This window comes from Anneissia japonica, unplaced genomic scaffold, assembly GCF_011630105.1.
Source record: "Anneissia japonica isolate Jap-2015-1 unplaced genomic scaffold, ASM1163010v1 scaffold287957_len1322810_cov207, whole genome shotgun sequence".
Taxonomy (NCBI): Eukaryota; Metazoa; Echinodermata; class Crinoidea; order Comatulida; family Comatulidae; genus Anneissia; species Anneissia japonica.
Window position 1 is genome coordinate 1152043 of NW_022683022.1, and position 21566 is coordinate 1173608.

The 21566-nt window shown below is 35.0% G+C and overlaps 1 protein-coding gene across 1 annotated transcript in view; it reads left to right on the top strand.

Annotated features, from left to right (window-relative positions):
- The first annotated feature begins 17105 nt into the window (after positions 1-17105).
- Positions 17106-21566, top strand: part of LOC117116484 (sortilin-related receptor-like) — a 23668-nt gene continuing 19207 nt past the window's right edge. Inside the window, exon 1 of the mRNA XM_033260578.1 lies at positions 17106-17140. Coding sequence (XP_033116469.1) covers positions 17138-17140 — 3 coding nt within the window. The 5' untranslated portion in view covers positions 17106-17137. The remainder of the gene's footprint in view (positions 17141-21566) is intronic.

Sequence of the window (21566 nt, forward strand, 5' to 3'; positions counted from 1 at the left end):
CAAATCAACCTTATTGATATATCAGGAGGTTTAGTACTTCTGTTCACGTAGCTTACATGAGAAGTGTGAATTAAATTTTCTACAATTTGAATTGACAACGAACCCAGTGACCCAGAGTAAGCAAAGCCGTTCACGACCCGCCGGGTTTGAATTTGAGTTGATAACGAACCCAGTGACCAGTAGACAAAACCGTTTACGACCCGCCGGGTTTGAATTTGAGTTGATAACGAACCCAGTGACCGAGTAGGCAAAGCCGTTCACGACCCGCCGAGTTTGAATTTGAGTTGACAACGAGCCCAGTGACCCAGTAGGCAAAGCCGTTCACGACCCGCCGGGTTTGAATTTGAATTCGAATTCACAACGAAGCCCACTGACCCAGTAAACAAAGCTGTTCACGACCCTTCGGGTGTGAATTTGAGTTGACAACGAACCCAGTGACCGAGCAGGCAAAACCGTTCACAACCCGCCGGGATTGAATACAACGAAGCCCATTTATAAATTGGTGACGACGGGTTTGTATTTGAGTTGGGACAATTTTTCTTCCATTCTTAAAGATTCCTTTCATATAGTTTCGTAAATAACAGTGATGATTTATCTTTAGCTTAGAAATAGTTCCGGAGAAAAAATTCTTCGATATGGACACAACTCAAAATTTACTCTATTTGTTTTTTCCAAGCAGGTGTTCGCCTTTAGTTACTGTTGTGCACAATTTTAACAGCTGAATTTGTCATAAAATGAATGTTAAATGTTTGCAAATGCTGGACACTAACCCTACCTAGATTACCATTTAGATGTTAATGAATTGCGTTAGTACTCACTTGATGACGTATTTATTAGTAGGCACTAGATAACTTGGCTAAATGACTTCGTTAATGAGGTATTTTAGCACTTTAATCAAGTCATTTTATCAGCTGTCCAAAGTCTCTCTATCGGGAACACGGTTGCTTGGTTGTTTTAGGTGTTTTTTTTTTGTTTTTTTGTTTTTTTTAAGTTGTGTCCGGATGATGTTTGTACTTCAAATCGATATGTAGGCCTATATATTGACATAATTAAACAATTATAAAATAGTAATAGAATTAAATAATCATAATAGGCCTATTAATAGAATTAAGTAATTACATTATTAATACTGTAGAATGAAAATTATAATTACGTACATCGATGTTCCCCCACCCCCACCGGTCAAGAAATATAATGCTTTCAGGCAGCCATGCAAAAGAGAAAATCTTGATAGCCATTTATTTTATCTTGCTGTGTTTTGGTTTTCAGCATTTAGAAATAGGCCTGATTAATATCATTGTTGAGTACTTAATATGCTTTTGATGTGAACGTTGAAGATTCGTGCCTTTGTATTTATTGACATTTTTTTATTGATGTCATTGTCGTTTACAAGTAGACCTAGATATGGAAAAAATAATTCATCAACGCCATCAGAGTTACAAGAACGGTTAAACCGAATTGGACATTCAATTACACGATTAAAACATTAAAACATCAGACTAAATCTTTCAAATCCATAAAAGGTTTGTTATAAAAAAAAGTTTAACTTTAAGCAAAGTGAGCGCTTTTAAATCATAATTTTCTCATGTTAATGTGTCATAGGCTTAATTGTTTAAAAGGTGAGTAATGTGAGTAGAATGCTCTTCGCACTTGTAAACGTTAAATTCACATTGTATTGTTACCCGAGTTAAACGTCACTAACAACGTTTTATTAGTTATCATTACCTTTACATGATCTTTTTTTTTTTTAAATTGCTTATGTTTTTAATTTTTTAAGCCCAGGATAATAGACATTTCATTGGATACATCTGCATCTTGTTTTTTTATTTTTTCATAGAAATTCAATGGGCTAACCGTGAGGTACATATTCGAACAGGAGTAGGCCTACTGGTTTTTCGGATATGCCTTAACGATCTCTTGTACACAGTGGCACGTTTTATGTTCAGACCGACCTCTCCAAGTTTCTAAAGTCTGAACAGTTTTCTAATTGCCCATTAATACAACTCTTCCATTTCAGCATCCACTTGAGTGTTTAGTTTAACAACTGCAAATTAGTTAACTAATTGTTAACAACTCCAAGTTGGTGCCCATATATTCTTAGTTTGATGCTATGGACATAATCATCTTCTTTTTAACGGGCTTTTTAAGTCTGTTTTCCACGCAATTGAGAGTTGGCTGTTAAGAGGCTGTAGAGTTAGCTGTAAGGTGGATGTATCCTGCGAGACCAGGTGGGGCGATCATGCAGCAGCCTCTGGACTGAGGTTTAACCTGCAGAGGTCCCTCTTCACAACATCTCGCCATGACTTAAGTAGGCGACCTCGTGGACGAGGTCCGTCAACATCAAATTCTGTGATACCCCTTGGCCATGTGTCAACTCACTGTACTGAAGATGGCTGTAACAGCGAAGGCGACTGTGGCATAGCGCGTCTCCAATGGAGTGAATGTTTAAACGGTTGAGAAGTAATCTTTACCAAATAGATTTTAAATATACATTTGTTTGATTTTTTTTTTCAATTGTCAATGTTCTGAAAGCATTGTATATTTTGTGCTGCCAGCATTGAAATTTCCTAAATATGTAGTAACTCTTTGTAGTTTAAAAATCTTAATGTTAACCTTAGTGTACCACGTTTGCTGCCATGCATACTAGGAAAAGTAGTCTGAACTGAGTAGTACAGCTGCACCCGCACAATAAAACTTATTTCGTACCTTTCTTTTCTGCAGATTCAGCTCCATGTATTGAACTTGTTCCGTTAGCCACTGTGACTTGAATCCTTTTAAGACATGTTCATCTAATCTGTTTGCCTAATAATGTTGAACTTTCTCAAAAGCTTTTGCTATACAACATATACTGATTTATATTGTATATCTTGTTGCCAGTCTTTTGAAGTTCATTACAGATGTTGACTGGTTGGCTAGTAGTTCACAGCTGAGTATTCTAGATGCTGGCGCCATGTTTGTCAGATGTTTTCTCCTAACTGTATTTTAAATATCGGCTTAAGTGACATTGTTAGGTCGGTAGCGTCGACGATTTATAATCTTCTTTGGTGTATGTTCTCATTTCTAATTCTGTTCTGTTAAAAAATATCGGATAATGTTATGAAAGTTGCTAGTTTCCAACTGTCTTGCTTGGGTAAGTTCTTTTTCTGTGCATGAAGTAAATAAGCAGTTTCTTTACTACATAATCTCAATAATTGTATTTAATTGTGATTTTATTTTTTAGTACAGCTTGTGACCATTGAGTTTTTGTACCGTATTTCTCTGTTGATGCTTGAAACAGGTTCCAAATTTTGATATATTTTATAAAACTCCAACTATTAATTTTTATTCTTCATATGCCTAACTTTACCAGCTTTAATTTGAAATTTGCATAATTCACTATAGGGGCCTACTAATATTTAGAATTTACCTTCTTCTCATTCGTCTGTTTAAATACTAGCTTTTTCAATAGTGCTGCATATTGCATTTGCGTGATTTGTACCAAGGTCTTCGTACTTCTGTCTGTGTTCATCCATATGAATAAAAAACCTATAATCTGTAGATGTTTAGTAATTACTTTTCTAAGGCTCTATTCATTTGCATATACAAATTTATGATACGATATATATGTGTTATGTCTGTCATAACATACTTTCTTTGTTCAGTAATTCGTTTCTCATGAATCTTTTTCGAAGGTTATTCTTGATGAGCTCGGGTTTTTCATTGTACAGTATGCTGATTCAGTGTTTGGTATCTGTTAATGATCGTGTTTATTATACACATCGCAAGTATCTTTCTTAAAATTATTCAAAAATATCTGTTATATTTTAAAGGTCATTGTAGCCTGTCAATTGCTTTAGAGATAGAACTGTATTCCACCGTTAAATTAATGTTTAATGTTTCTAATCATTTCACTGTAGATTTGTAATCGCATCCTGACTTAACTTGTGTTTCAAAAATGTTTGTAGCTTAGCTTTACTCTTGTGGACATTTCACTGGACTAAATTTAAGAAATTGACAAAAAAAAGTGTACTTTTAATTGCTTTACTTCTTGTTTTCAAATTTTAAAACTAGAAATTACAACTGACCTCATTAATAAGAATTTGGTAATAAACTATTATTCCTGCTACAGCTGTTCATTGGATTTACAGAAAATTTTAAAACATTCATTTTCAGACTAAAAACACACATGCTTTATAATGTAGTAAATAATAGGCCTATTTATTTGGAAATCGCTGTGAAACCATCACAGTGATAGTGTATCCATACACAAGAAAATAAATACAATCAAATCAAATCAATCAATAAAGAAAAAAATAACTGAAAGCCAGTAATATCAAAAGTGCATAAGTATAGGCCTGGTACAACCAGCATTTTCTCAACAAATTCATTCTTTATTTTGGTATCTTTTAAAATTTTTTTATCGATTTCTTCTGTGCACTTGTGCTTTGTTCTGACATTATGAGTGCACCGCTGCAGACATAGGCACCATCTGGTTATTGTTGTTATTTTCTTACCATCATTAATAACATCATCATTTTGTTGTAAATGTTTAAGACATTTTGTTGTCAGGTCTATACAATTTTTTTTGTTTTTGTTTTTTTTTGTTTTTTTATTAGTATGTAATACATGAAAAGGTTCATCACTTGGAATAATAAACAATATAATTATTGCGAACCTTTAATCGTGAAGACACTATGCAAAGGAAATTTATTGACTATGACTATTTTGTTTTATAAACTTAAATTTTAATTTGCAGGCAATTTGGCCACGGGTTTAAGTATTAAGTAAAATACGATGAAGGAAATGAAATTGTGGTGCAGCAACTGCTTATGGTTCAGATACGACAATGTGATAGGTAATTAGTTGTGATCTAAGGATAAATACAAGCTCTCTTGCTTTGGGGTTGGCTCAAGCGGACTGATAACGTACAGAATGCTTTTCTTCTAATGAGATTTTTGAAAATAAACCCTGCTAAAGAGCAAAGTGTTATGTTGCTATATTGTTATGTATACCTATACTGTATATTTACGTATTTGAAACCAGATGTAGGCCTATGTTGAAATGGGACGTGACATTGGTATTTATATGGCTTGGGTCAAACTTACGTTGCGTTCAAATCTGATTAAATCTTTTTGGTGGTTGTGTATAATGCTATCCTTTTTTCTGGTAGGCAATGCTTTCCTTATTTTATTTCTATCGTTCCTTTTTATAATTGTTTGCTTGTTCCTTTCCTGCTGCTCTTCTACTAATACTGATAATTTTGTAGGCCTATTTCTTATTTATCGATTTTAAGATTAACACTCCCGACGATGCCTTTGGTTCTTCATTGCTTTTTCATTACATTTTTCTCCTTTTGAGTACATTAGCTGAATAACGTGTATGGTTTATGTTATATCTTGTTTAATCGCCACCGCGTACCGTAACTTTCCCTATCTCCTCTGAAACTGCTGGCAGGATGTGCTCATATCTCACACACTGGGGCATATGTCACGCCACATTCCGCTACTTTTTAAGGCTGGATATTGCATAACAACGAAAAAACAGCCAAAAACCACCGAAAATCAGTAGGCCTACCTGTTTCGCAAGTTGCTCACGTCACTTAAATACAATAATTAATCACATCTATTCTGTACTGCAATGCTTAGGTCTATAAATTATCGAGTCAGACCGTAAAAGAACCAGTCTGTTTCGCAGCTTCATTACGTCACCGCCCAGCACTTCTTCTCACGTTCGTCAACAAAATGGGTGACAAGCATGTTCACGTGCAGCTTCGGAGTACCATTGCATTATACTGGATATATTGTTTTATGGCACAAAACATCAGCAATAAATGGCATGTTGTTGTAGAAGTCGATCAGGTAAAAATAAAGATCGGCCTAACCATCATACCGGCTAGCAATACACGCACAGGTCTAGTAGGCACAGCCCTAGGCTCTGGCTCAGGCCAAGCTCTAGCCTACTACTATACTAGGCGCGGCCTAGCCTAGCCTATGATGTCGACCAGAGATAGGCTTAGACCTAGGGGCCTAGGAGGCTCAGGTGTAGTTAGCATACTAGGGCCTATCCTCTATCTCTCGAATCCGGGTCGATTTGGATAGTGCATTAAGATAGATAGGGTCAAGCCAGCTTCACCCATCAATACCTTGAATTTACGTAAACACGTTGGGACAATGTTTACGGGTTCTTTTGAATGTCAGTATTTCGGATAAGCCTTTACATGTATCCACCTCAAGACAAACACTTCTCTCATGCGCAACTAGGCTAGCCCTACTGTATATTGCTGTAACTTTCACTTACAAGAGGGTAGACAAAGAGGGTACAAAACAACGGGAAAATCAAGTAGGGGAGAGGGACGTCACTGGGAATGACTCCCGCCTCCGTTTTGCCACAATTTTTTTTTTATTTCAATGCAATATATGTGCTATTTGCTTATTCAATTATTCTGAAAATGTTTTGGATCCACCCTTGATCACACTGCACAATAATTCCTCACAAGGACTACAGTGTGACACTCAAAATATTGACTACAAAGACGTCCTTCAGAAAAATAATGACATATGGTCCCGTGTGCATTTATGGCCCATGTGCACATTAATGAACACAGTACACTCTTCGGAAAAGAGTAGGGGATTGTCTCCTGGTGTAGTGTCCAATCACCACCAGAAGGACCCCACTGGAAACAAGTCTTCTTCTAGACTTTCGTGGGCTATCCTTGGTGTTTACACCGAATAAATCTAATCCAATCCAATAACATCCACAATGATTGCCTCCTCAACTTCCCCATTTAGCAATGTCCCACTCATTCAACACCGTGCGGAGCACGGGTGTATGCTAGATGGGGTATATGCTAGATATAATAATAATTGCTGTCAAGCCGAAAACAGGATCAAGGATTGGAATGGGTAATATTGTTTTCTTGACGGAGTCTGTGAAAGGTGATTGATAGAAGTATTCCGAATGTTTCTTGAAGAATGTACTAAACAAAATATTAAGTTATTTCATATGATTTCTTACAACATTATTTCCACTCTAAGTGAAATGATAGTAGGCCTAATAGACAACTTTTTAGTATGTTACTTCATATACTATATATAATAATTTATTATATATAACATTTCGCATAAAATCGCCAGCTTCTAAGCTGGCTGGCGAAAAACTGCTCTGCTAAAGCAGGGTAGTTTTTCTTTGAAATGTATTAAGCTTTCTTATGGATTTAAATTGTAGTTTTGGGGTTTAGAGGCAAACAAAACAATATATTATATAGGCCTACATACGTATTTTTTCAAGTATGATAAGCTTCAAAAGGTCGACATTCCTCTTAAATCAATCTTTACATAGAGGAACCGAAAATTTGAGGAAACCATTGCAGTTCTTAAACCAATGATAACATACTTTTTGTAAGTTCTTCATCAGAAAATCTGTTGACAACGGATCGAAACGTTACAACCAGTACTGTACATATTATCATTGGTTTACTCACAAGAATTTTCCATGTTCATGCATTCGGAAACCAGATGAAACTACTTGAGATGATATTACAGTTTAATCGGAGGAACTTAGCAGAAATTTAGAATAATGTGACCTTGGTTAACTGCTCTTGATCATCTGCCTGTTTGTAAGGATTTGAGATATTGGACTTTAATAAAATGTTCATATACATTAATGTTAAACCGATTTGCATTCTTTTGGGGCCGGGTTAGATTTATTCATATACATTGATTATTCAGAATTGTTATTAATCGGAAGGAAATTGCGGTGCGCTGACTGAGCTTCTAAGTATTTAATTCCACAGTCCCCCGTATAACTGTTATTAAAGCAAGACCTGTTAAAGTAAGTAAACACACAAAGTAGGGATCAACCACCTCTTCACTCTTTCCCTTAAGAATTCGGATCTAAGACTTTCAGAGCCGCAGTGTATCTTGACAATGGACACTGTGACGAGAGTGTGAGAACACTACTGTATACTTTATCGCATGATTCCCCATTCGTTGGTTCGAATACGTTTTACCCACAAGTTGCTTCTTCAAAGAGTATAGTATAATCATGGTATAATGAAACCCGTCTGTAAGAGTCTTTAATATTGTGTACTCTTCACACTGTATATTTATTTTAATGTACGTCCTAATATATTTCGGCATTCGTTTTAAGAACTGGAAAGATATGATTGTCGATTAAGGGCCTACGAAAATCTAATCTATTTCGCAGAAAATTCAATATACAAGTAAATATTTCCAGAAGTTATGGTACCATATTTTCCATAGAATTGGTGAATAACACAGTGTTTGATACTCGTATTCTAACAAAGTAACACGTTCAATCGGATTGCAAAAACCATCGACTTTTCTATCAATCCATGTGTTTATAAGGAGAACAATGATAATCGAAAATTTGTTTGAATAATCGACCCTATTTTCTGGTCAATATGTCAATATGGTATATTATGAATAATGCCGTGACATTAAAAATCAACTAACAGCAACAAAATCAATCAGTTCAACAATTTAAATCGTTTGCAGCGGTAAACCTTAAATGTTAGATTACTTCTGCAATAATTAACATCAATCGTGTAGTATTTTTGGACAAATCAGCCTAGAGGTATCGGACGATCGATTTGGTATGATCTTTAGCCCGCAACTGATTACTTTCTTGGGTACTACATTAATTGCTTTGCCTATAATCAAGAAACGTATTCCGTTGGGATAGTCGATGTAATTATAGCAGAGTTAATACGGTATATCCTGTTTGATGGAGGAAAAGTTGTCTCAGTCGTCTAGAAAATAATTGTTCCGATTTACTTCGTTTTCATTATTTTCTATTCAATATTAGGCTATACCTATTCTTATTAATTCTATGGTTGGTAGATGAGAGTAGGTACAGCATCATCGCCACCCTCATCATTGGATTTATTCGGCGAAGAATAACACACAACGTTTTAAGACTTATTTCCAGTGAGGTCCTCCTGGTGACGAGAGCAGTACAACCGGCCGGGAGACCGTCACCTACCCTTTCCCGAAGTGCATTTTTTTTAAAGTGCATATACTTATACCTACCTCTACTCATCATCATCACCAACATCATCATATTCCCCACTATTGTGAACAAGTACGCCAAGTAGTAGCAGCTGCATTAACTATAGTTATATGCCGAGCAGCAATAGCAAAATTACCATCACGTAGGCCCTATAGACAGACACTGAGAGCAACTTCATTGAAATTTAACTACCGGTAGACCGCCTTTATTATATTTACGATCGAGTTAAACTGAATATATTTGGCGGCTTCTGCTCATACACCAAAAAATATAGTAAAAAAAAAACTAATAAAAAAAAAATTAATAAATTAGCCTTTTCGATACCATAGATTGTCTGCATTATATCCCGGTGCTTGTTGCCAGTTATGTCAATTTTCTGTTCTTGCCTCGCTTCAGGCATGGTGTATTCTGCTATAATTTGATTGACTGACACTCGATTTATAATAATAATAAACAAACATTTATTTATTATGCGCTAATTTCAAAGTAGAGCATGAATTGAATGAAGTAGAGTAATAGAGAACGTAAAAAGACAATTTAGATATGAACATGGGAACAGAGTAGACTACATGGATTGAAATAGATTTTCAATTTATGTCGTGTTTAATGTATTCTGTGAGCTTTCTATCTTCATCAAAATGACATATCATTCCTAGATTAGGCCTAAACGATAAATACAAGATGGTCTACATTCGCCTCAACCGTGATTTGAACCCAGGCCTTCCGCTGTATAATAGACACCTTAATCAACTGGACCACTGGGGCTTTCGTTAGGAATCCGAGTTTTGTCGTTTAAAATCTTTAGGAAGAAAGCATACACACTTTTCTGTTTCAAGTTTGTGTGTTGAGTACCACTGCTACTGTTAAGTAAGGGGCGTACTGCCCCCTCTGTTTGTGTTTTTTGTTTTTTTGTTTAAAAAAAAAAAAAAAAAAAAAAACATTTTTGTAAAACTTCCGAAAAAATTACCATGCTTAATAGTAAAAATCAATCAAATACTCAAGTTGGTGGTATATGTTTAAGGGGGTACTCAAATGAATGAAGGTGGTATATGTTTAAGGGGGATTTTCTCCTTGCACCCTTACCAGGGGTTCTTCCCTGACACTCCTATTCCGTTCGCGGTCGCGCATTCACGCCTTCTTTTTCTTGCCGGGCTGGATCCGCCCTGCTGCCGTACCGCATATTTAATGAATGTGAAATCAATTGGCTGCTTCAGGTGGATTCAGGGCATTTAGGGGAGGGATTCTCAACTATTAAAACAGGGGCCAATAGTATTTAGTATGAATCAAATTGTAGGAACTAGGTTCAAATAAAATACAGAAGCAAAGAAAATATTCAGTTTTTGAGGGCGTTTCCGAGAGAGCCATATACACTTTTACATTCGGTCCTATTGAATATAGATAGACGCAGTGATCGTAGTTGCATATTGTGTCATATACAATATCCTCCTTCAATTTTTCCCCAAGTAGACAGCAATAATGCAATTGTTTACTTAAACATTAATGGACATCCTCGAGGCATAGAGTAGGCTGATAGACGCTCAATGCTATTATTATAATTATATGAAGACGCTTCGCTTAAAAGTTGCTACTTTTCGTGTGTTATTTTCATATTGGCTTACATTTAAACTAATCCATCCCATCCTGCGAATAAACTGTGGAAAAATTCTGGTCTGTCCAGCCTTAGATTGGCTGCACTCAATGCGTATAGTACACTCCACATACGTTCACTGACCGTTGCACAATGGAGAGACGTTCTATTCATTTCGAAGATCAATTTTCCTTTTGATGGATCGTTTGAACTTGTACAGCAAGCAAGGGTAGTGCGTGAGGGAACACAATCCTCTCCATAAAACGTTTACACCCTACAGATTCACTCTTCATTGGCTCTGTCTGTCGCCACATTTCCCGTAGGCCTACTCTAATTTTTATTCAGTATGCATTTCAATACAAAAGAAAAATCCGTTTTTCGCTAACATGTTATTCGGGGGAAGGTGCGCTTCCCCGATTAACATGGTTAATATTGTCTAAATTACCTACTTTGCTTGCTACGTATGGTAAAATTATTAATTTTATTATAATTTAATAATCTTTGTCCTGTTTCGTTGAGCATGCAGTACCGGTATAGCATTTAATTTCATTAGCATCATTGATCTTTTAAAAGAAAAAGTTATAGGCCTATTAAATCATCAATAGCAATGTTGTTATCAATATCAGTAAAAAAAAAAAACTATATCTTATATTTTTGTTATGAACAGTATTTTTGTTTAAGTTTATGTTCCCAATTAATGTATTTTAATATATTTATGGTGTTTTGTCTCCACTTTTTCATAACCTTAGTTATTGTCACAGTGTTGAATAGAATATTGCATTAGAAAATGTATTTACTGTACTATAATGATGTGCCGTGTTATCTGCAGTGGTTAATACTAATGGATGTTATGTGTGCACTTTGGTTTAAAAGCATTTATACATGTCATTCACTTTGGATTTTTTCCAAGGAGGAGGGACTCTGCAAAGCTCTGAAAAGAAATTGTCTTTCAATCTCTCTCAAGGGACTGCTGATATATATCAGGGATGTTATTTGATGTACGGTAGCTTTGGGATTAGTTTACCTACATCCTCCTCAATAAAAATGTATCATTTTAATCTTATAGGAATAATGAAATTATAAATCGTTTCACATGTAACCGTATAAATATTTTATCGCATGATTGTTTTTTCTAGTTTTTTTTTCCTTCGTGGACATATTTGGTTCTTAGAGGGAGCCATACATGTGCTGATTTTCCCAAATGTATCGGGAGTGTCAGTAAAACTTGAAAACTGACCAACCGTAGCAGGGTCAGTAGTACATGTTGTCTTGCAAACGCACGTGTTTACGTACTCAGCAACAGTACGGTATCCAAGGAGCGAGTCTTTGCAAAGATCCATTGTTGCACCTTTACGTACGGTAACATGTGTTAATGCGTAAAACCAATATCGTAAACCAGAGGCTAGATTGGTGTCTGTCAAAATCAATGGACAGTATTTTTACTTGCTTCCTTTCTGACAGAAAATCTGATCGACTTATAATTCTCGAGATATAGGCCGCCTACTGTACATTAATAATTTAACAATTGGTTGGCCACTATGTTATGCATGCAAAATCGGATGACGTCACAGGAGGTGTATCCAATAGATTTATTTTGCATTCGCAGCTCTGATATGTTACTCTGTAGGCCTTTGCGCCATCCAGTTAATTAATACCATTTAATAATATTTTCAAAAAAAAAACAAAGAAAACGATTAGCTGAATTAATTCATGATTATCACACTTGTTTATTCATTTTTAGCAATCAAAAATCAATACAATTTTAGTTTTGAATGTTAAGATACTTCATTGGTTAAAGAATCATTGAAAATCATTGAATTGAAAAACAAGACATGAATTATACATGTACTTTACAGTGGACACTCGACTGACGTTGACTATAGCCATACAATGCACACTAATCATTACACTTTTCATGAAAATAATAATAATGATAATAATAATAATAATAATAATAATAATAATAATAATAATAATAATAAAAATAATAATAATAATAAATAATAATAATAATAAAGAATAAGAATAATAATAATACACTTTTCATGAAAATAATAATTATGATAATAATAATAATAATAATAATAAATAATAATAAAGAATAAGAATAAGAATAATAATAATAATAATAATAATAATAAATAATAATAATAATAATAATAATATTAATAATAATAATAATAATAATAATCCAGGTGATTAACAGAGTCTTAATCTAACAGAGCCCTCACAGTAGTACCTAGTTGGTAGTAGGCCAAGGTCGTAATGTACTCGTATTTGCCTCACAACTGATGGATGAACGCCTGAAGATAAAAGTTAATGAACGTATATTATTGACTGCAAATTAGTTAATATTTGTTCATTGATTAATATTATCTTTGATTTAGTTAACATGCCTGCCTTATAATATCCAAATCCTCTATTTCCTGCTCATAAATTTATTCCACTTTCTAGGCCTTATAATTGGCCATTTATATTGCATTGCATGTGTCTGTAATTGGAGATAGAATGTAGATTTTTTTAAAGAAACTAAGGTCAAACACTTTTTGTTAAGAGGCATACGCTAGATATTCCTGGTTCACTTAGCACTGCATTCAACTATCAAGTGCAACCATCAACGTCCATAAACAGTTCAAATTGACTTTACTTTGATAAGTACTTTTGAAACACTTTGAACAAAGCGTGTGCATCCCTGAATCTTTCTCGTTATAATTCGAATGTCTATTAATGAAGGAAATTAGTGCATTATTTTGATAATTACCCACGATTCAATCAGCTGCTTTTTTGAATAAAACATTTTTACATTTGCCGGAATTACACTGGCGAAAGGGAAATTGGCAATCGACCGATACGTTTTATAAAAATATGGTAATTAGGCGTACCACGTGATGGCGAATGATCACGTGCCTGTATTCTATATAGGCCTAACTAAGCTAAATTCAGGCAGAAGAATAGTGTATTGCAAAACAAAAATGGCAAAACAAATGTATATAACAAATATAGATGTGATAGGTAGGTGGTATCAGACGATAACTGCCGCCTTAAACCGGGATTCGAACTTCTACCTTCACCTACCTTTTGTATGCATCGATGTGCAACTGAGCCAGTGAACATGCGTTAAGGTTTCGAGTCCGATTGGTGGTAACTAACTTTCATACTCATTTTATATTCGTTTAGCAACCATTGGTTAACGCACTGTGCAACATCAGATGTCAATAAGACACGCCCTCAGCTTAATCACTTTATAACGACAAGACAGGATCTCCGAAGATATACAGTACTTAAAGAAAATATAAATTAAAAATAATATTGCATAAAAGCGTGTCTTTTGCAGGTGAAAATTGGCGCCTTGTACTGTTCTCTGAGATGGATACGTGCGCCTTAAAAGATGACATTATTATTTTATTGTTGAATTTATTAATTCAATATAAATCGTTTGTTAATGTGAAGTGTTAATTACATAATAAATAGTCATAATATATATTATAATCTGTGTGTATGTATGCTAGCAGTACGCCATTTTCTCACCCGAGAGACACGAAATAATGGGGCTCTGTAAAATGAACTCCTACGTCACCACTGATTTATGTTTTTTATTCATGTGTGTGAACTGAGAGCGAGTGTCCATGAAATATAAATAACGATACCACAAATGCATTAACGCTCTTATAAGAAATAGAGGCAATTATGATACTACCGTATAAGACAGGTGCCAAACATTAATATTTAATATTCCGGTAGGCCTATATTGTCGGTTTGAAAGCCAGGGAATTAGAGTTGCAATTAAATAAAAATAATAATAAGTGCAGCGCGTTGATTTCAATATTATTTTACAAAAAGTGAGAAGCGTGAAGTTCATCAATAAGTTTATGATAATGACGAATTATACCACGTGCTTGGTAAATTTCAACAATGTGGGTTCGGCTGCCTATTATACGTTTCATTATGTTTTTAACCTTTCTTACCTTTTCAGTCCATGAAAGCGTTGTCATCATCCGTACGTGTTAGCCCTAGTTGCTGGTTTACAATACTTACTTTCATTTGTTCGTGTACCTGCGTGTTAGTCTTGGTTATACTAGGCCTACTCATTTTCAAGGTGTAGGCCTACGTGTAATGTACTCAGTCTTCAGTCTTTTCTATAATAACATAGTGCGTCTACGTATTCTTGTGTTAGCCTAGGGGTACCTTTAAGCTCTTGGTGTATACCGTGCCTGTATTTTATAATATACTTAATTTCATCATACATGCGTGCATTTGTGTAGTTTTCTTCTTGCTTCATTGCTGTCTGTATTTCTTTGGTGTGTTCTTTCCAGCCAAATATGTTAACAGGTGTGGCGCCAGCGGGAGAGGGGGTGGTGGGTCACCACGTCGGGGAGGGCTTCCCCCTCCCCGAGGGAGAAAAACAAATTATATGTATTTTCTACATATTAGTAGACTCTAAAATCGATTAAATAAGCCTTTGAAACCCCTAAATTGTCCAAATTTTCGGGGCTTCGCCCCTTGGACCGCTTCCGAGACCTTTTAATCGAAGCTCGATCACGCCCACTTTGCTTTGGTCGGGGAAATCTGACCCCTCGTTGGGACATCGGTCCCCCGTTGAGACCACTGGTCAGCGTGTGGTTCGAATCGCACACGATGGAGGCTTAGTACCTCTAACAATTTTCCGAATACAACTGCCTCGGCATGATTGCTATAAATATCAATGTTTTTTGACACAAATTGTTTTATTTTTTTTCCCTTTTTTTTCATAATCTTACAAGCATTGTTAATTAACCTCACAGTCAATGTGCACTTAAAAGTAATGATTATCATAGTGCCACTAAACATCGCATTCAGCCGTCGATATTGGCGCTATATACATCCTTGTTGAATGATTGATTGATTGATTGATTGATTGATTTTATGTGTACTTTTTATGTATCTTATGTACTTTTGTATTTCTCTTTCCCTTGGTGGGGGTCGGAATTAATTTAATTTAATTTAATTGAAATGTAATATAATTATATATATTTCTACATATTAGTAGACTCTAAAATCGATTAAATAAGCCTTTGAAACCCCTAAATTGTCCAAATTTTCGGGGCTTCGCCCCTTGGACCGCTTCCGAGACCTTTTAATCGAAGCTCGATCACGCCCACTTTGCTTTCGTCGGGGAAATCTGACCCCTCGTTGGGACATCGGTCCCCCGTTGGGGACCTTGCCCCACCCCTGTCGGGCAAATCCTGGCGCCACCCCTGTATGTTAATTAATAAGGCCAAACAAGACCTGTAACAATCTAAATGCATTTGACAGAAAAAAATAATCATATTGGCTTATTGCACATCCGGAATTTTCTTAGATAGGAGAATGAGAGGCTCGTACCTGCGATTCTAGCCGTGTGAGTATGTTGTATTTATAGCTAGTAACAGGCCCGATGTTAGCATATTTGTAAGGATTTTTTAATTTTTTACTCGTACTTAGTGCAGCGTTAACCACTTCACAGCCTGTCAACAGTTCAAACTGAGACCACTGGTAAGCGTGTGGTTCGAATCGCACACGATGGAGGCTTAGTACCTCTAACAATTTTCCGAATACAACTGCCTCGGCATGATTGCTATAAATATCAATGTTTTTTGACACAAATTGTTTTATTTTTTTCCCTTTTTTTTCATAATCTTACAAGCATTGTTAATTAACCTCACAGTCAATGTGCACTTAAAAGTAATGATTATCATAGTGCCACTGAACATCGCATTCAGCCGTCGATATTGGCGCTATATACATCCTTGTTGAATGATTGATTGATTGATTGATTGATTGATTTTATGTGTACTTTTTATGTATCTTATGTACTTTTGTATTTCTCTTTCCCTTGGTGGGGGTCGGAATTAATTTAATTTAATTTAATTGAAATGTAATATAATTATATATATATATATATATATATATATATATATATATTCTGAATTAATTGAATTGAATTGAATTGAAATATATAATAGATATTAGTAAAAACACGAATCAGGCATTAGCAGAACAGAATATTGTTATTCTAAAATGATTCAATGTTATGACAAATTACCTATCTGCGTCTATTCTGTTGTGTATGTGTCTATATAGGCCTATCCTAATAGAAACATTACTCCAAAGTGTGATGGTTTTACAATGACAGTAGGCCTAAACAGTTTTACAGTTCCAACAAATGAAACGCTTGTGTCTACTAAAATTTTGAAAAGTTGCTTTTGTTAATATAAAAATATACAGAAGAGAAAGATATATCAGCAGTGTTGATAATTTAGTTGTAATGATGATTCATCGACTTGTATAAACATATATATATATATATATATATATATAAAAAAAAAATATCTCAATTTTTTATATATACATACATACATACACATACATACACACATATAAACATATATATATGCCAAAATTTTATTTAAATAATTGTAAAATGTTTAAATATGTATGTTAATATCATATTCATATCTTATATCAATCTTCGGTTTATAGGCCTGGCAAGTTATATGATTCTATTCACGACCATTGACCATTATGGTAAGTAAAATATCAAGTAACATGAAAAACATATTGAGGTTTGAGTTGGCAACGCTGGCAAACATATTTAACTACTTCCACTAACAGCCAATTTTGACAGTTTAATATTTATGAATTATATTTTTTTTCCCCATTTTAATCATAGCTTTATGTGTTTAATCAATACTATAACCATTCAGTATCTCATCAATCCTGTTCTCAGTGAAGTGAGTAACGGTCGGAATACTTTAAATGTGGCTACAGGTATGAAACTAATTTTCTAAATGTGTTCAGTATAGAAGCAGGAAATAGCAAGACAGCATTTTGGTCCTCGGTGAACCAATCACCATAATGTGAAATAAATTGCGCTTACTACGTACATCTTCGCGTCTAACCACGACCAATGACGTGTTTGAATCACTTTTTACCATGACTATGGGTGACGTTGTTTTATTTAAATTTATGTAATTGTCAAGTTGATTGGTGTGGGGTGTTAGTTCATATTATTTCCCTTACAATGAAATTGTAAATAATGAAATAATGGCAGTATGTGTTACTTTTAGGTATGACCTTCTCTAAACTTTGCAAATAGATTTCATTTGTAGAATATTTTCGAGTTTATAACGTTAAAATATAGTAATAATTTGCAGCAGACCTAGCTAAGTGCTTACTTAATTTAGAGAAAAACAATGGATTGAAGCAGTGTGATGAATAGAAGGTTCATTTTAAGTACAAGTAGGATTTTAACTCTAACATTTAGGGTCAACATACGTTTGACATTAATATACGTGAACTTACGTGAAATTATCAATGATTATTGTGATATACCATTAGCACGTCGTCAGAGCATAGCGGGTAGGCCTACTGATTATGAGCGATGTTTGCCAATGACACTTTCCTCATCAGTTATTGACCACATGGAAGTGGTAAATGTAGGCCTTTGTTTCATGTTTGAAAGACGGCATTCAATAAGCATTTCACGTTCACGCGGCTAGTTCGTCATCTGTGTCGATACGGGTTTATGGGACTTTAGAATTCAATTGTAGGCCTACATTAAAAATTTTCCCATGAAAATGACTTCCCCTTAATAATTATGAAATTAACTAGCTCATTTTACAATAACATACACATTATTGCTTGAGCATATATAGAAATTATTGAATTAAGAACAGAAAAAGAATAGAAGTGTTCCTATCATTTTTTTTCGTAAATTATGAGCAACTTTTAAATACACTGATTTCTATGTTACTTTGAAATGAACAAGTTAATTTAAAAATGATTTATATATATATATATATATATATATATAGGCATATATATATATATTATACCAATATACACATCTAGATGTGTATAAGAGACAGGTATGCTAGCAGTACGCCATCTGATACTTAATTACTGCATGGAGGTATAAAGTAAATTTTAAGACGTGAGTAGAGCCCTCTATCACATGTAAATGTATGTTTCTTGATTCTTGTAAACTGGAAAAGTATACCCAGCCCGCATTTGTAAAGATCAGTATTAGACTAGAAGTAAAAGTCAACGTATTATGCCTACCATCATTAGACAAAATATAGACCTGTCTCTTATATATATATATATATATATTTCTATAGTCTACATTACATGTCATTATTATTTTTATTTTTTTTGTTTCAACGACTGCCGAGTTTTATGTAACAATGCTCTTATTAGGGCTCCAGCGAACAGGGCATTCGGACAATAACTTGTACGTCAGCGATGAGTGTTTTGGAAGAGTATATAAATCGATGCACAGACGACAATGTGATGAGAAATACGCATTTAAGCCAGGTCATGATGTGTATACTCTAAATGTTTCGCATCAGTTTCTGTGTGAATGAGCGATGAGCAACCGTATGTTGCGTAGGCGGTGCGATAAAAGATGCATGGTGAATTCATAAGCTATGTGGTAGTGCATGACGTAAGATTTCACTGCTGTACGCCGCGACCAGTGGTAGTGGTAGCGTACTATGCGTCCCTGATGTCGATGACAGCATAAGATGAAGTGCTTTACAATCTTGGCAGCTTAACTCATTGTTGACAGATCTTTCATAGATAGGTTCAAGCGTTTTAAATAGATTCACTTTTGCTGATTAAAGAGCACTTTAAAATAGTCACAAATAACAATCTCGTTACACGTTAGTGCGCTGCCGGAGTATACTATCACTCCCCGCTGCATCGTTGTCAATTGGAAATTTCTTTGAAATACGATATACTCTTGAAGTGGCCACACTAAAAGTAACTTTTAGGATGAGTAAGGTTCGTAGGTCCGCTAATACCATGGAAGCGTGCGATCTATATTGCCACTTTATTTGGTAAAATAGTAATTGGTTAGCTCGGCATCAGCAAATCGAGATGTGTTTGCTCAATAAAAGCTATATCTAAACGTGTCTGTGTGTTATCGTCGTTCTTTGCATTGCATTTGTATAAGCTTGCGGACCTCTTTAAATTGACATTCGCTTATTCGTAACAGGCTTAGGCATTTTGCATGCATTGTGTTGACTTATTTTGAAATCAAAATACGGGTCGCATTAAAATGGGTCTTATAGGACCAAGCATTATTGTTAGGGCTAAAAGGGTTAGGGTCTTATTATAGGGCCAAACATTAGTGTTTGGAAGAGTTAGTGCAGGCGATTGGATTTAGGTGACAGATGAACTAGAGTTTGAAATTTGTCACACCCATCGTGTTTATGTCCTTGAAATAAGACATTTTGTTCTCTATTCGTCCTTCTGATGGGACAGAAGTCGTTAGTCTCGTGTGCATAATATAGCGCATGTGCACGAGAAGGAACTCATCCATTATTTAAACAGAGTAGTGAATTAGTTCCTTGTTACTGACACAGAGGGCTTACCCAAATATCATTAACGATATTAATCGAAGACCATACTTACATATACATTTTACATTTTTCATTATAATGATATTTATAATAATAAACAGTGATAATACGGATTATGTTATTTATACTGAATTCTCCCGTAATGTTCATTGTTCATTAAAGTAGCGCAAAATGAATAATTCCGGTTTGGTTGCACACTCTTGATCCAATAGGGATAATAAAAATTGATAACATAACTTGTTAATCCTTGTGTTGCCAATGTTGCTAAACTAATCTTAAACCTTAACCGGCACTATTTCACCTGAGCCTGTAGACCTGTTAATTCCCGAGATTGCACAACCCCGGTTGGGACACACTCAAAACTAATCCATAGAATTCCCAGGTTGCAAACTGTTGCTTAAAACCACGTTAAAAAACGGCTGCATTTTTTTAACTAGACCTGTTATCCCCTTGTTGAGCACTGTTGCTCAACTTGCCGCGTATGAATACTCACGTTGTAAATTGGTACTCAACTGATCACGCTAATGCCAGGCTGCACACACAGTGTGTATTTAATTAATTAATTAGACATGTTCATCCCATTGTTGTAAACTGTTGCTAAACTAATCGCGCTAATGCCAGGATCTGCACATAGTTTTTGTTTTTGACCGAGTCTTATGTATCCCGGGTTTGCACACTATTGCTCAACACTATCGTAAAGCTCGTCCCCAGCCTGTTTAATCACGTTAAACTCCGGCTGCACATTGTTTTTTACGGCACTCATTATTCCCCAGGTTGTAGGCCTACACCAGTTTCTCAGCTAATCACGTTAACCATTTTCTTCCAAGCTTTTTATCTGTATCTTATTAACAGTACCCGAGATTTTTTCTTTAAACTCGTTCAAAGTCTTAGAAATTCATTTGTGTAACATTCCTTTTTTTTTAACACCGGAGCCTGGCTATAAAAACTGCCCGCACACAGTTTTGTAAATGAGGATCCCCGAGTTGCACACTCTTGCTCAACTGTACTTAATTACTGTACTTAATTACTGTACTTAATTACACACTGATACTTAATTACTGCATGGAGGTATAAAGTAAATTTTAAGACGTGAGTAGAGCCCTCTATCACATGTAAATGTATGTTTCTTGATTCTTGTAAACTGGAAAAGTATACCCAGCCCGCATTTGTAAAGATCAGTATTAGACTAGAAGTAAAAGTCAACGTATTATGCCTACCATCATTAGACAAAGTATAGACTGTAATATTTAACGGACAGTGTGCCACTGATCTGCACTGCTCTACTAATTCCTTCCCATCATGCACTGGAATAAACTAATTCTAAATGTATAGATTACAATATTAATAACATGAATTGTTACAGCTTGCTGTAAATTATGGCCTCAAAACCGTATAATTTCGATATGTTAGCGATGAAGTTATAAACATGACTATAAATAATACAGCTCAGGCACTAACCATAGCTATAAATATACGCATGGTGTCATTAACCGTTATGAAAATTGATATAGTAACTATTGAATATACGAATGGGCTAAATATTACATATATATATATATATATATATATAAGATGTGTATAAGAGA